This window comes from Ornithorhynchus anatinus, chromosome 4, assembly GCF_004115215.2.
Source record: "Ornithorhynchus anatinus isolate Pmale09 chromosome 4, mOrnAna1.pri.v4, whole genome shotgun sequence".
Taxonomy (NCBI): Eukaryota; Metazoa; Chordata; class Mammalia; order Monotremata; family Ornithorhynchidae; genus Ornithorhynchus; species Ornithorhynchus anatinus.
In genome coordinates, this window is record NC_041731.1 from 110,159,357 (window position 1) to 110,176,077 (window position 16,721).

At 42.5% G+C, this 16,721-nt stretch overlaps 1 protein-coding gene across 5 annotated transcripts in view; it reads right to left on the reverse strand.

Moving 5' to 3' along the window:
* NEXN (nexilin F-actin binding protein) overlaps window positions 1-16,721 on the reverse strand; it is a 57,291-nt gene that overhangs the window by 14,564 nt on the left and 26,006 nt on the right. For 2 of the 5 annotated variants that reach the window (XM_029061902.2, XM_029061903.2), the window contains exons 2-8: window positions 8,801-8,870; window positions 5,748-5,939; window positions 5,455-5,533; window positions 5,224-5,372; window positions 2,677-2,718; window positions 1,258-1,452; window positions 982-1,158 (exon numbers count right to left, since the gene is read on the reverse strand). In XM_029061902.2, the coding sequence (XP_028917735.1) occupies window positions 982-1,158; window positions 1,258-1,452; window positions 2,677-2,718; window positions 5,224-5,372; window positions 5,455-5,533; window positions 5,748-5,939; window positions 8,801-8,827 (861 nt within the window). In that variant the 5' untranslated portion in view covers window positions 8,828-8,870. The remainder of the gene's footprint in view (window positions 1-981; window positions 1,159-1,257; window positions 1,453-2,676; window positions 2,719-5,223; window positions 5,373-5,454; window positions 5,534-5,747; window positions 5,940-8,800; window positions 8,871-16,721) is intronic. The other 3 variants (XM_029061905.1, XM_029061907.1, XM_029061904.2) reach the window with 2 other exon arrangements.

Consider the following 16,721-nt stretch of genomic DNA (forward strand, 5'->3'; position numbering starts at 1 on the left):
TCTCAGCTATTTCTTCAGAGAGCTCCTGCCTCTTTTCTAAATAGACCTGTGTCTCCAACCCCATCCCTTCTTATAAAAACACCTCTGCCCGCTCTTCTTCCCCTACTGACCACACTTTTCAACCACTGATTTTCTGATGGCTCTTTCCCCTCTGCCTTCAAATATGCCCACATTTCCCACTCCTAAAATAATCCTTCTCATGACTTGCTTTGTGTATACCAGTGTTTTCTGGAGAAGGAAATAGATGTTTCCATCTCTTCGTGCCTCCCATTTCATTTTCCTCTCCCCTTCACCCAACACCACTGCAGTTGCTTGAAAGATTGATTACTGCCCCCCCTTCACCCCACAACACACACTGTCTCACTCTCTCTCTCTCTCCCAGGGTTCAGAATCATCAGTGATTCCTTTTTCCTTCAGGAGGGAATGATCTCCTTGGGGCCCAGTGACTTTTGGTGTCTCTCAGCTTTAGAGCTTTTATAATAATAATTATAGTGGTATTTGTTAAGCACTTACTATGTGCCAGGCAATGTACTAAGTGCAGGAGTGGATACAAACAAATTGAGTTGGACACAGTCCCTGTTCCATGTGGGGCTCAAAGTCTCAACCCCCATTTTACAGATGAGGTAACTGAGCCCCAAAGAAGTGAAGTGCTGTGCCCCAGGTTGCACAGCAGACAAGTAGCAGAGCCAGGATTAAAACCCGTGAACCTCTGACTCCCAGGCCCACGCTCCATCCATTATGCCGTGTTTCCGGCCTCTTCGCATGAGTATTTTCAGACTTTGAGAACAGGGCTGCTGCTTCTGCTCTAAAATGGTAGGCTCAGAAGCAGAGGGGCCCCTCTTTTTCCATTGCTTTCCTGCAGTGGTGCTCAAGAGCTTATGCCACTGTTTCAGGGATCTTCTAAAAAGGTGAGAGAAGACTGTCATAAACATTGCTATCCCTTCAGCGAAGGACCAAAGCCCAGCTGGAATCCTTATTTACCATCTGCTGTCTTGCTTCCTCAAAGGCCCGTTTCTCCTCTTCCAGACGTCGCCTCGCTTCCTCCTCAGCTTGCTTCTTACGATTTTCTTGTCTTTGTTTTTCCAATTCTTCGAAAGTTAATTTCAGCTTTCCAGGAGAAAGAGATTCCTTTGTTCCCTGGTTCTCCATTTCATCATCCTAAAAAAAAAAAAGTTATGGCGAAAACTCTAATTGGATAAAGAAAAGCAACATGATTATTTTAAAATAATTTTCCTCCTTCTCCCCAAGATCATTTACCATGACAAATGAAAGGCATTTGGCTTCCTTTAGAGAACATCTTTGTTCTTCATTTCTTCCTTTTTCTTCTTCATACTTGCTAATTTTTTGTTCCTCTCGTTCATTTTCCAGGTCCTCAAAACTCTTTCTCATTTTTCCAGATGTTTTAGATGATTTTACAGGCACTACTGTTACAAGCAATGAATCATCACCTTCCTGTTTTTAAAAATAGATCATTAGAAAATTTCTAGTAGTTCTGAGGATTATGCCCTGGAACATGGATTTGAAGGGGTTTACCACTATTGCAGAGTATCCCATCATAGTGCTATCAAACAGTTAGTTGAATGAAGAGAAAAAAATGTATTTTTTCAAAAGAATTAATGGCAAACAGTAGGAGAGAGAGAGAGAGAAAGAGAATATGAATATACAGTTGAAATCCAATTGCGGGCAATTGTTTCCCATACTCATACTTGTTTCCTGGAATACTGTTTTAAATCCAGCTGTTCAGAAGAAAGTGGTTGAAGTAGTAAAATCAGAATAATTACACGTGCATTAATCCCACAAACTATTACGTGCTTTGTAGAGTATGTGTTTTAAACGTTATGGTGAACTGAATATGGCTTAAAGAAAAGTTCCTCCATTAAAAACATACATATACTGTTGTCCAGAAGGCAAGAACTTGCAAATATTTTGCAAACTAAGTCATTTTAACTAGGAAAAACATGTATAATTCCCAAATGATTGATTATCAATATATGCTTGACATTTTTTAATACATCCAGTGGGTTTTCTCATAAAAAAAAAACTTGTTTTCTTCTTTTTTGATTCATTACGTTAGTTCCTCAAAATCTGTTTGTCATTTCAGTGCAGTGTAAACAATGAATAATAAAGACTTCTGATAATATGCTTTCTTCCTTCTGTGGTTCTCTTAGAAAAACATTGCCAAGTCACTAAGTCTTAAGTCTGTCTTGACAAATTTTGCATTAGAAAAAATGGTATGGTTGGTGCTACGCACATGAGAATGAACATGTTTAAATAACTTTATTTTTCTGTCAAAGGAATCAAATTGTAATAGGCAAGTTGCATTTTTTAAATGTTAAATAATCTAATCATTGGTTTAGGCCAAGGCTTTTTATCTTGGCACTATCCTTCCAAATTTGAAATGTGTATCAGTCCCAATGTCTGTCATTTATATCAACACATTTTATAACTTCAGCCAGGAAGCAGCATATACTTTACTTTTCCCAATGAGTATCATTTTTGGTTGTAGATTCAAGTGAGAAAATATGATCTTGTTTTGCAAAATATTTTAGGGGTTTTTTTTAGCTCTTGCTGACAAAAAAAATTCCCTCCTTACCCAATGCCTTATATAAGAAAGAAAGAAAATTTGTGAATAAAATAAATTTAGGTGAATGCTTCATTGAAAGAAAGGTCTTTTACCTCTGATGCTGATTCAGTTCCCGAATTGTTTATGTCCTCAATCTAGTGAATGAGAATTTCATATGGTTATATTACATTAGCTCTTTGCCTTCTATTGTCAGTCATAAAATTGAAAATAAACTATTCACCGTGGTCAGGAATTGTGACAAATATAGATTTTGGTATTGTTTTTGGTCACCTGATAGTTGTTAGTTTGAAAAGGAAATTTGAACACTGTGTTACCCTTTTGATTTGAAATCAGGATCATTATTCTTTTATTTTGTTTTCCATCAAATTCTAAAACCCAAGATGATCCTTATAATTCTGGAAATAGAATTCCCAATGCTGGATAAAAACCAGGCATGGGAGGAAGCTGGAACAATCCTAAATGGGACATCGGTAAAACAATAAGTACCGATGAAGCAGTTCCTGGTTGAATTATTTCACAACAGACGCGTTTCATTTTTTTGGTGCTGAGCCGAGACTCGGACCAGGAACTCCACAGCTGTGCCCTTCTGCTGTTCTGAAAAAAGTAATTTTTTTTTTTTTTTTACTTTTGCTCCTGGATAAATTAGCAGTTTATGTAACAGGCATGTTCAGCATTTCTATTCTGTGGGACTCATATTGGCATCTGCAGTCCTACAGGTGGAGAATTAAGGGAAATTGAATTATGAGAAATTTGTCTTAAAGTTTTATGGGTGGAGGCCAAAAGCTGCTGGGATTTAACATTTGGCGAGGTCAGAACGGGAAACCCAGAACTCTCAGGAGCAGGCGAGGTATGGCATTCTCTTTCAGGGCTAATTACTCCAGGTGTTCAGAAAGCACCATCCTGGCTGACACCAGACTCACAGAGGAGCATTCATTCATTCAATAGCATTTATTGAGCACTTACTATGTGCAGAGCACTGTACTAAGTGCTTGGAATGTACAATTCGGCAACAGGTAGAGACAATCCCTGCCCAATGACGGGCTCACAGTCTAATCAGTTGTAGCAACCTGTAAGGGAGGAGGTTCCATGTTGCCATGGATGCCAGTCCCATGAGCGATGATGTATTATGCATTCTGCTGTCAGTGGCCATGCCCTTGCAGATGCAGCAGAAGGCTGCCTTTCAAAATCCTGAGAAGAGGACACACAAGGCACGGCCCCTAATTTTGTCCCTCTGGATCTTAGGAAGCTCAAAGAAAGTCTCTGTCATAGAGTGGGAAGCAGCGTGGCCCAGTGGATAACGTATGGGCCTGGGAGTCAGAGGATCTGGGTTCTATTCCCAGCCCACCACATGCCTGTTGGTGTGACCTTTGAGCAAGTCCCTTAACTTCTCTGTCTCAGTTTCCTGAACTGCAAAATGGGGATTCAGTGTCCACTCTCCCTCCTACTTGACTCTGAACCCCATGTGGGATGGGGACCGTATCTGGCCTAACTTGCATTTACCTCAGCACATAGAACAGGGCTTGACACATAGTAAGCACTAAACAAATACCACTGAAAAATAATCACAGTTTCCAAAACCTAATTGCCGCAAGGCTGCCTCTGTGGTGACTTCAAATATGAATGCTTCTGCAACCGTGCTAAGCTACTGAAACCTGATTGTGGGGGGAGGAGTAGGGCAGCCTGAGTTGACACTTTTTTGACTGCAAAATAAGGCAGCCAATCGGGCGTAGGCCCCAGACAGCCGACAAGCCACATTGAGACCACTCTGGTAAAGGAGATTATCCTTGACTCTTCTCTCCTTCCACCACATATTTAGTCATATCCTCAAATCCCGATACTTCTACCTTCACGGCATCTCTAGAATCCTTCCCTTTCTCTCCATTTACATTCCCAACACATTGGTTTCACGCACTTGTCATAACCCACTGCATCAACCTTCTCGTGAACCTTCTTCCTACCTCCAGTCTCTCCCCATTCCAGTCCATTCATTCTGCTGCCCCTATCATTGTTCTAAAAAATGGATGGCTCCGCCCACATCTCCCCAGTGGCTGCTCATCCCTCTCCACATCGAAGAGAAACTCCTTACCATCAGCTTTAAGGCACTTAATCAGCTCTCCCCTCTCCTACCCATCCTTGCTCCTCTCCCACTTCAACCCAGAAAGCTATTTTCTTTTTTTAAAAAAAAAAAAATCAGATTTTGCAGAGAGTTTGCCCAATCGTGAGTGTATTGAAAAGTTATGAGGGCTCTCCATCCTTGGGCTGCCTGAGGGGGGTAAGCCACGATGGAGAAGTTTCAGTTCTCTGGGCTGAGTGGAGTGTTGGTGCAGCTCCTGCAGTTGCAAACACTACATCCAGGGACACCACAGGGTGGGCAAATTGTTTTTAGTGGTGGGGAGAAGCTGGTACCACAGACTCTCAATCCCTACCACCATCAATGAAGGCAGAGCATGGAAAGGGGAAGGAGGACTTGGTGGTTTGGGTAAATTCTTCCTCAGCATCCTCTCCTTTCTCTCCAAGGTGCTCCCTCTCTGAGCTCGCCCCAGTGCTCAAAAGGACAAGTCAGCCCCCACGCCTCCATCATCCAGGAATGCCAGGGGGGCAGCCAACGCCAGTCATCCGGTGAAATGTTGAAAACATACCTGCTCTGCTTTCTTGGCCAGCTCACGCTGAATTTTCCTCTTTTCTAACATGTCTTGCTCAATTCTGCGCTTTCTTTCCTCCTCAGTTCTTTTCCTTTGTTCCTCTTCTCTTTGCTTTTCCATCTCAGCAAATTTGCCTTTAACAGTTCCTGGGAAGAAATTGAGTTCATCAATCTGAGCTACTTCTTTCCTTGACATTTTCATTGATGGTTTCATCTTTAAGCCTCATACCTGTTAGTTTAGGGACATAAGCCTTTTCTATTTTAGATGTCATCTCCTCTTCATCATCAGAAGCAAGCATTTCTTTAATCTAGATGATAAAATGCATAAAATTTGAACTAATCACCTTCAACATTCAACATAGCTATAAAGCTTTAAAGAGTAGCTAACAAAGCAAAGGGGTGAGAAATTTTAGTACGGTAGTTACAGTTAATATAATTACATAATTCAAATATGAGTGGTGGTGAGTAAAAATTTGTAGTAAGTTGGTTAAGATCATTCATAAACATTGCAAAGAAAATAACCTCCTGCTTTCTCCTGTTCCATTCTTTCTCTCTAATATATTGTTCTTTTCTTCTTTGTTTTTCATCTCTAGAACGCCTTTGGTTTCTTTCTTCCCTTGCTTTCTGCATGGCTTCAAATTTATCCTTTACATCGCCCTTGCCAAGTTTTGGCACATAGGTTTTTGGGACAGGTTTAGATGAAGAAAGTAGAATCTTTGTTAGGTAAAGATAAAGAAAAGAAGGTTGAAAAAAAGAAATAATTTGGATAAGAAGAGATTGAATAGACAGAATGTATTAAGCAAAAGAAGTATGGTGGGATTTTGAGTTGACAAGACTAGTTCTAAAGACAATATTATGAAGAACAATAGCACAAAGTAACTAAATTCTCATAAGTGCATAAAGTTGTGTGAATTCCATTTACTCCAGTCGAATCCGTCCAAGTGAAATACAGTAGCAGGCAGAAATTAAGCACTCTAAGAAACTAACTGAAATGCATGACTTATGTTGTACTAGGAGTACTTAATATAATGCTTTACCATAGAAGTCCATAATGTTTAAAATGAGTTTTTTTGTTTCATTTTGTTTTAAAATGGTATCTCTTAAGTGCTTACTATGGGCCAGGCAGTGTATTAAGTGCTGGAGATTAATATAGTGAGTGGAAGAAAAGTAGAAAGCATCATTACTAGACTGTTCGAGATGGAGAATAAAGGTCCATCAAGCCCTCTTGAAATAATTTATAAATGTGTTTAAAATAATGTGGACCTAAAAAGAGCCTCCATTATATACTGTGTGCCTCAGACCAATGCCATGGGAGATTTAAGAACAGGAGTGCTCAACTTCCTGTACCTCAAGACATTCTTCAGGATGGTCTCTAGATCATTTTCTGCCACTCTTTCTATAACATATTTCAATAGTAAGTTTTTCCTGAGAATACTACCCTACATTTGTTTTATTTAAATTAAGACAATTTAAATTGTTTCTGATCACTTCAATTGGAAAACATCCATTTTAATTTTTTTTCAATATGATATTTGTTAAGCGCTTACTATGTGTCAGGTGCTGTTCTAAGCACTAGGGTAGATACAAGCTAATCAGGTTGGACATAGTCCATTTCCCATATGGGGCTCACAGTCTTAATCTCCATTTTACAGAGGAGATAACTGAGGCACAGAGAAGTGAAGTGATTTGCCCGAGGTCACAGAGCAAACAGGGGTGAAGTCAGGATTAGAACTCAGGTTCTTCTGACTCCCAGCCCATGTTCTATCCACTAGACCATGCCCACTAATGTCTGCTACCCTATAACCTAGCATTTATATATCTATTTTAAATTCTGTTGCTTCCCTCTCCCTAGATACTATTGTAGTGTCTGTCTCTCCCTCTATATTGTAAATTCCTTGAAGGCAAGGATCCTGTCTGTTAACTCTATTGTATCCTTTTCTAGGCCTGGCACAGAGTAAGCCTTAATAAATACTACCAACTGATGATTGACTGATTGATAAACTAGCCCGCTTCCAAGGTGTTAGCCACACTACCCATTTGGTGAGCAGTTTTGCTAGTCTCCCCTCTCAAACACAGATGAAGGTGTGAGTGAGGAGAGACGAGGCAAGGAGCGGGGCCGTGTTTTTCCAGGATGGGGATGTAGGTGGGACCGGGCAGGCCAGGAAAAGCCTCCCATCACCTCCCAGCCCCAGTTGTGCCCCTCCCTGTCAACTCCTGACCCTTACAAACTGTAGAATTGAGGGAACTTTCCTCTTCCTGGAATGAGATAGGGCAGGGGGTGAGGCAGGGAGAAGCAGTGTGGCCTAGTGGATAGAACACAGGCCTGGGAGTCAGAGGACCTGCATTCTAATGCTGGCTCTGCCACTGCTGTGCAACCTCAGGCAAGTCATTTAACTTCTCTGGGCTTCAGTTACCTCATCTGTAAAATGGGGATTGAGACTGTGAGCTCTATGTGAGATATGGACTGTGTCCAACAATAATAATGATGATGTTAGTATTTGTTAAGCACTTACTAGGTGGTAGACACTGTTCCAAGCGCTGGGGTAGTTACAAGCAAATTGGGTTGGACACAGTCCCTGTCCCACATGGGACTCGCTGTCTCAATCCCCATTTTATAGATGAGGTAACTGAGGCCCAGAGAAGTGAAATGACTTGCCTAAGGTCGCAGAGCAGACAAGTGGCAGAGCTGGGATTAGAACCCAGGACCTTCTGACTTCCAGGCCCGTACTCTAGCCACTATGCCATGCTGCCTTTAAAATAAAGATACCACGGATCAAACCTGGGTCCTCAGACATACGTAGCACAAACTCTACCACTGAGCCATATCCCAGCTTGTAGCTACCCTAGTGCTTAGTACAATGCTTGGCACAAAATAAATATCATACTGCGAGAGAGAAGGAAAAAATAATCAAGATGCTGTTCTGGTACACTTATCTTAATGTTTAGTTCGTGCTGTGTCTTCTCCACTCCCCAGTCTGTTTCGAGAGGATTTTAAGCTTCCTGTGGTCAGAGACTCACCAGTGTTTACTAATAATGAGAATAATTGTGGTATTTGTTAAGTACTTACTACGTGTCAAGCACTGTACTAAGTGCTGTAGTAGGTATAAGATAATTACATCCCACATGGTGCCCACAGTCTTAGTAGGAGGAAGAACAGGTATTGAATCCCCATTTTGCGAATGAGGGAACAGATACAGAGGAGTTAAGTGACTTGTCCAAGGTCACACAGCAGATAAGTGGCAGAGGCAGAGACCGTCTAACTCCCAGGCCTGTGCTCTTTCCACTAGGCCATGTTACTTCTACTGCTACTTCTACACTGAACTCACTAAATTACAAGTAACGAATGAATAGTACTAGGTCCCGGATCAACCATGTATGCACCCACTTACCAGTATTGCAGTCCCTTTTTCTGACTTGCATTTGGTTTTGGGGTCAGTGACTTATTTCCTTGTGGAATATTGTATCTTCCTTACTCGTATTACACTTGTTTTCTTAAACAGCCCCAAGATGTGATGTATCACTAATGTCATTTTAAAATGATAATTCAGTAACAAATTTTCAGACTTGGGACTTACCTCCGCCTTTTGGGAAACGTCATTCATGATTGCTTTGGTTGGATCTAGCAGTTATTCTCCTTTGTTGCACCTGAGAAAAAATATTTCAAACATTTTTAGGATGTTTTGATCAACTGCTCAAAATTTCTAATCTCTGATAGCAATTCATAATTCAGTATGCAGTGTTTCATCAATCAACGATATTTATTGAGCACTTACTGTGGGCAGCGCATTGTACTAAGCGCTTGGGAGAATATAAGAATCGGTATACATGATCCATGCCCAGAAGGAGCTTACAGATTATAGGGATGCACACAAATATCATGTAATTTCATATAAAGTGTCATTCATCCACTACCTAAAGTGAGTAATAATTTATGCCAAGTGAGAAGAAAAGAATAAGTTGATTTTATTGTATTTCTTCTTCAAACGCTGTCGAGTTCTTTCTGACCCAAAGCGACTCCATGGACACACCTTCTTCAGAACGTCCCATCTTTACTCCCTGCATAAACTTTGCAGGGAGTCCAGAAAGGTGAAATTTTTTCACAGATTTGTATACTGGTCCTTATTCCTCCCTCCCTCCTTCCCTCTCTCTCTCTCTCCCTCCCTCCCTCTCTCTCTCTCTCTCTTTCCTCAAAGTGTAACCACCAGCCATAAGAAAGCTGCAGAGGGCCGGTGGCCCACTACCTCAAATTTCCCTGTACCACTAAGTCTTGGAAAGAAAAAACCCATGGGAAAAAACCCATAGGATACAGTGTTGCTAGTATAGCAGGGACCTGGGTTCTAATCCAGGTTCCGCCACTTGTCTGCTATGTGACCTTGAGCAAGTCACTTTACTTCTCTGTGCCTCAGTTACCTCTGTAAAATGGGGATTAAGACTGTGAACCCCATATGGGACAGAGACCGTGTCCAACCTGATTAGCTTGTATCTGCCCCAGTGCTTAGAATGGTGCTTGACACATAGTAAGTGCTTAACAAATATGATTGTTATTATTACTATTATAGCATCTATAAACTCTTTATTGAAGACCAAGCTGGGCTCCTAGGCAGGAGTTTGGCCCTGTCAATCAACCAGCCAATCAATAATATTTAGTAATGTGTGTAGAGCACTGTACTAAGAACTTGGGAGAGCACAGTACAAAAAATAGGTAAAAGTGATCCCTGACCATAATAAGTTAATGACTAGAAGGTGAGGCAGACATTGAAATAGATTACTGATATGAGACATCATAAAACAGTGATAATCTAAAAATATATCCAGTACGAGTACTAGCATGAGCCCCTTTTGGATTAAAATGCAAACTTGAAATGATCATAAAACAAGCTTAGTACTCACCAGGATGAGGAAAAGTGTCGGGAAATGTTAAATAAGATTGGACGGGACGGGGTTGGGGGAGGTGCTGTAAAACCAAAACTGAGAGACCTTTTTTTTTTGATAATTAACTTTTTTAAAACAACCAGTGCTGCAATCTTCAAAAAGAGATAAGAGACCAGGAGGGTCCTCAAAGTCCGCTTTAAGGAAAACTCGTTATCCAGTGCCGCCCTGCACACTGGACCCACACAGACTCTCTGTCGGAAGAATGTTTTCTCATCCCCAACTCGCATCCTAGCCCAAATGGGTAGTGAAAAAACACTTTTCAGGCAGACAGAGAGCGGACTTAATGAGTAGTGGATGAGGCCTGGAGTGGGAAAGTTTCTCCCCACCAAAAAAATGGGGATCGGCTTAGTCAGATCCAGTGTTTGGGTAGTAGAGCCATGCTATCCATCCAACCACTGCCTCTTCCCACATCATCTCAGCAAAGAGAGTGGCAGACGAAGCTCTCATAATAATAATAATCATAGTATTTGTTAAGCGCTTAGTATGTGCTAACCACTGTTCTAAGACAATGACAACACAGAGAGGATTCCACCAGCCTCTTACATTCTAGTGAAGATGCCGCTGCCCCAAATTTTCTTTCTACTTCTGCCTCTGAAGGGTGGATTAGAAAATACTGTAGGACTGCATTTGTATCTTTAGACTGAGCCCCATGTGCGTAGGGATCTGATATGATTCTCTTTTATCTACCCCAGTACTTAACACAGGGTTTCCCAAGTGTAAACATTTAATCAATACCATCGTTATGGTTTTTCAGTGTTGGAAATTTGGATGGGTATGCAGTATTTCAGGGAAATAAAAACATTTTTCTTTAAGTTTAAATCTCAGAAATTACTGGTGAGAAGTGGTCATCTTTTAATAAGTGAAACCACCCTCTTCATTCTTCCATTAGCACTTCATGCCACTTAGGGCTGACCCAGTAGGTGTGGGGGGAGGGGGGCAGGAGGGGGAGAAGGGGTGTATATGAGTGCAAATACACACACTTCCCCGAAACTCTTTCCATTTCCCATTCCAACCTCTACCTACTAGCTTCACTCTAACTTGTGTTCTCATTTTCAGCTTTGGCAGGTAAAAGTGGTTCTATCTTTATAGGGCTGCTTTAAACAAAAAGGGGTGTATGGAGTTCTTGCTTTTAGATTGGGAGTTTTTGAACACACACTGTTCTGTGCCTGGGAAACAGACAGCAAACACCCAGTTAAGAAACAAAAAAAATATAAGAATGGGATTCCATTAACCAAGACGTTCAGTTCATTTTAAATGCTGAAAAGACAGTGCTATTCCATTTTCAATACTGTAGATTCTAAAAATTGGTATTAAGTGCCCTAATCAATCAATCAGTGATATTTATTGAATGCTTACTGTGGTCAGAGTGTTCAAGCTGGATCCAAAACTAAATAGTTGGTTACCAAAGGCCAGATCAGCCCTCTGGATCCTGGGATCATGAGGTGAAAGGGAATTTAGGGGTTGTCAATCCCAGCCCCACCTTCAACGTAAGACCGCCCATGTCAAACTACCCTCAGGAAAATGAGTATCTGGGTTTTTTTCAGACTCAGCAGAGATAGGGGTCCCCCAAGCTCACTCAGTAGCACATTCCAATGTCAAGTAACCCGCCCTGTCACGCGGATTCTCTTCCAACATAGATTTTTTTCAGCCACTAAAATGTTCCAGTTGTGGTTGCTTAGGATTTCAGTTAGAATATGGCAAGGCTTGATGTTTATGTGATGGTCTCAGCCTGGCCTCATTTCAACAAGGATAGTGTTCTGAAGACTTTTTAAACACCACCGCCCTCTGCCCTCCAAAGCAACACAAAGAAGAACTGATGCTATTAGGCCTGAAAAATTTATCTGATAAGTGGAAATAAAATACCTGTTCTCCCTCCCACTTAGATTGGGAGACCCATGTGGGACAGGGACCTGCTTATCTTGTATCTACCCCAGCGTTTAGTATGGTACTTGGCAAATAGTGAGTAAATACCATTATTATTTTTATCAGGCCTAATGTGATTCCCCACTCAGCACAACAGAATACAATAGAATTAATAATATTGATAATGATGGCCTTTGTTAAGCACTTACTGTGTGCAAAGCACTGTTCTAAGTGCTGGGGTAGATACAAGGTAATCAGGGTGTCCCACATAGGGCTCACAGACTTCATTCCCATTATACAGATGAGGGAACTGAGGCCCAGAGAAGTTAAGTGACTTGCCTAAAGTCACACAGCTGACAAGTGGTAGAAGAGGTATTAGAACCCACAACCTCTGACTCCCAAGCCCAGGCTCTTTCCACTAAGCCACCCTCCTTCTCCAATCTTGTAATCTTACAATTCTACCCATGCTATCTAGGTATTCCTTAGCCATTAAGCCTTAGTGGACAAGAACCCAGCCCCATTTCTGGATGGGAAAAGTGTACCTGTAGAGAACACTGCAAAATTGAAGCTGTTTAATAATAATAATTAATATAAGCCATTTTTTGTCTCAATCTCTACCACAAGACGATTATTTTATTTAAAAGCAGGTTCCACTGGACAACTAAAGGTATACAATATACAGTTACTACTAGGTTTTTCCATTTCCCTTCAGTGCACGACCATCCCCTTGGTGGTTCTTGTTCATTTATGTTAGCTACCATACTGGCCCAGTTTACTATCAATGGAAAGTGAGTTTTTTTCTTTTAGGCTGCTAGTTCCTGAGACAGAATCTGTAGAGAGCCATAGTCTGCCAAAGTAGCATCCCGTTAAGGCGACATTCAGAAGACATGGCAATGACCAGGGCTACAGCAGTGTCTGAATAAGGTGAGGTACAGCTCTCCCGCTCTGGGATCAAACAGTTGTTTTCAAATTCCTTTATCTCACGCTGTTAACCTAGCAACTGCTGCTTGGCCTTCTCAGCCTCCCTTCTCACCCTGCCTATGTGACGGCCTCCTACCCACCCAGATAAGGTTTTCTGTTTTTAGCCATCTGTCTTGCTTCTGGAAGTGTTCACCCTCAGTTGGCAGCAGCTGGGATACTCTCCCTCCCTCCCTCAGCTGAAAATCGGGGTTAAGACTGTGAGCTCTATGTGGGACAGGGAATGTGTTCAACCCAATTAGCTTGTATCTACCTCAGTGTTTAGTAGAGTGCCTGGCACATAGTAAGCACTTCACAAAAAAAAAAAAAAGGATTCAACTCATTAGATGAAAGAGTAGAGGAAGGGGAGGAAAGGTGGGAAAAGAGGCGAAGGAATAAAGGCGTAAGAGGGGAATTCACTCTCCCAGCCCTTCACCAGCTTTGGCCCCTGAAACCCAACTTACCCTACCCCCGCTGAGGACTCACCCTGCCTGTCCGTCACCTGCTTCTTCTCCCATTCGTTAACTTCCCTCCTCCATCTTGAGAGAGAGGGTCTGTAGATGGGGTAATTGAGGCTCAGAGAAGTGAAGTGACTTGCCCAAGGTCATACAGCAGACAAGTGGCAGAGCTGGAATTAGAAACCAGGTCCTTCTGATTCCCAGGCCCAATCTCTATCCACTAGACCACACTGCTTGTCTTATTTCTTTGTTTCCCAAACCTACTTCCTCCCACCACTGTTGCTCTTTCCTATCTAGAGCATCCTCATCCCCAAGAATTCTGCCATTTGAGCCTAGGTTGTCGCTTTTGACAGGGAGGTGAAATCAAAATGAATCACTTTGGGACATGCAGACGTTCCCGGGCCAAATAGTTCTGCCACTGTGCAAACCGTTGAGATCAGATTCTGTTGTCCTTATCTCCCTCTTGGTCTTCCAGATTCTAAGCCTGTTGTAGGCAGGGATTTTCTCTCTATTGCTGAACTGTACTTTCCAAGCTCTAAGTACAGTGCTCTGCATACAGTTAGCGGTCAATAAATACTATTGAATGAATGCTCCACCTGTCAATAGCTCTGCTGTTGGTCCAGTGGAAAGACCACTTCTTGGGGAATCAGGAGACCTGTGTTCTAGTTACCAGCTGGGTGAAGACTTCTGACCTAAGAACCACTAGAGCCTTCTGCGAAGTGGACAGGCCCAGTAGAAATCCTGAAAAGTAGCTGGCGAACATCGGTCAATCGATCAGTAGTATTTACTGAGTGCTTACTGTGTGTAGAGCACTGGACTAGGTGCTTATCATGGGCAATGAAGGCTGCAGTTACTGCCAAAGCACTGTGGACTGATGGAAAGAACATGGGCCCAGGAATCAGAGAATCTGCTGTGTGACACTCGTCTGCTGTATGACCTTGAGCAAGTCACTTAACTTCTCTGGGTCTTAGTTATCTAATCTGTAAAATGGGGATAAAGACTGTATGTCCCATGTGGGTCATGAACTGTGGACAACCTGATTAGCTCGTGTCTACCCCAGTGCTTAGTACAGTGTCTGGCACATAGTAAGTGCTCGACAAATACCATTAAAAGAAAAGAATAAAATAAAGCCATTGACTTCTGATCATGCCTCCAAAGGCCAGGACCAGCATGATTCTGTAGTCACTTTAGCCATAAATGAGTCCTACATGTAAGATGAAACCAAAAAAAACAAAAACCAACCTGTGTGTTGTCAGTAATATGCCACACCCCTGCATTTCTACTCATTTCTTGCACTTCATACACCAGATCCTGAGTTCTTAGTGCAGGTGTTTGATTCTGAAGTCTCAGGGTGGAAATTCATCCGTCTTTCTCGATGGAAGACTCCACCATATATACCGGCTTTTAGCGGGCCAGTGAGGACGAATGGCTGACTTGAGAGACGTTCCAAGGATCATGGGAATGGAAACACTTTCCACTTCCTCGATTCTCTGTTTCAGCCCCAAAACCAGCTGGGCAAAAGAGATAAGGAAAAGGTCTGGACATGATCCACAGCCCTTCATTCGGCTCAGCTGGGAATGGATCAGACGGAACTGTCCGCGCTTAATACAAACAGGCTGTGACAGAATCGTCTGGGTAAACCTCTCTGGGCAGTCAAATCTTCTGAATAACAGCAAAAATCTAAGTTTTCAAGGATATTAAAACTGGGGATTGGGGAAATTCTGTGACATCCTGAGATTGGTGGTTAGGAATGGGGTGCATGGTCCTTCACTAATAATAATAATAGCAGTGGTGTTTCTTAAACTCTTACTATGTGCCAGGCACTGTGCTAAACGCTGGGGTGGATTCAAGCAAATTGGGTTGGACACAGTCCCTGTCTCACATGGGGCTCACAGTCTTAATCCCCATTTTACAGATGAGGAAACTAAGGCCCAGAGAAGTAAAGAGATTTGCCCAAGGACACACAAGAGATTAGTGGTGGAGCAGGGGTGAGAACCCAGGTCCTTCTGACTCCCAGGCTCGGGTTCTGTCCACTAGGTCATGCTGCTTCCCTTTCAAGAAGACCCCACCCCTGTCTGGCTTTTAGTGTGGTCCCTTCATTTCTCCTGGATCCATCACATGTGCTGTCACTCAGAGACCCCCATGACACCTCAAAATGGTAGCCCCTCATAGTGACCTCTAATTAAGACTTGTTTCTTGCCCAATCACATCTGCTTTAGCCACTACCTTGCTGCTGGCAATTTCAACTCTCCTCTGCCAGCCTTTCCCAGTTGATCCTTACTGCTTCTGCCAAATCTGTCACCCTTCCGGTTGAGTAACTGTGGAACTATCCCACCACCTTCCCTGCCACGCCTCTTCTCCAGAGCATCTCTAGGAGCACTGCTGTGCCCAGTTACCACTGTCACACCGGTGGAATTCCTGATTTTTCAGGGCCACTCAAGAGCAAACCCAGTGGCTCTTAGGGGTGGTTCCAGAAGCATGGCTGGAATAAGAGGAATAAGAGGCTTGGTTCCCCTCGTAAATGTGAAGTCCCACAGAGTCACCCCTGGGTTCGTCAGGGGTTCATTCATTCATTCAATAGTATTTTTTGAGCACTTACTATGTGCAGAGCACTGTACTAAGCGCTTGGAATGAACAAGTTGGCAACAGTTAGAGACAGTCCCTGCCGTTTGATGGACTTACAGTCTAATCGGGGGAGACAGACAGACAAGAACAATGGCAATAAATAGAGTCAAGGGGAAGAACATCTCGTAAAAACAATGGGGTTGGGTCCATGCAGGGGTGATCAGTGCTGATCCTGGATCCCAGTTTGTTCAGGAGCCAAATTTTCTTTAGGATTTTACTTCCTGATCCTTTATTAACTGCTTCCCCTTCCCCTAAAGACATTAGCTCATTTGTTTGTTTAATGGTACTTGTTAAGCACTGGGGTAGATACAAGATAACAGGTTGGACAGAGTCCCGGGCCCACAAGGGGCTCACAGTCTAAAAGTAGGAAGGAGTAGGATTTAATCCCCATTTTACAGATGACGTAACTGAAGCACAGGGATGTTAAGTGACTCGCCTGCAGTCACAGAGCAGACAAGTGGAAGAGTCAGAATTAGAACCCAGGTCCTCTGACTCCCAGGACTGTGTTCTTTCTACTAGGCCACTCGGCTTCCCTCTCACGTGCTTCTCATTATGTTAAAAAAATAACCACCATGTAATTTGCCACGGATTGAATTAAGTGGCTGCAACATTACAACGGGGTATCTTCTTAGATACATAGTCTTCAATTAAAGATCTCCCA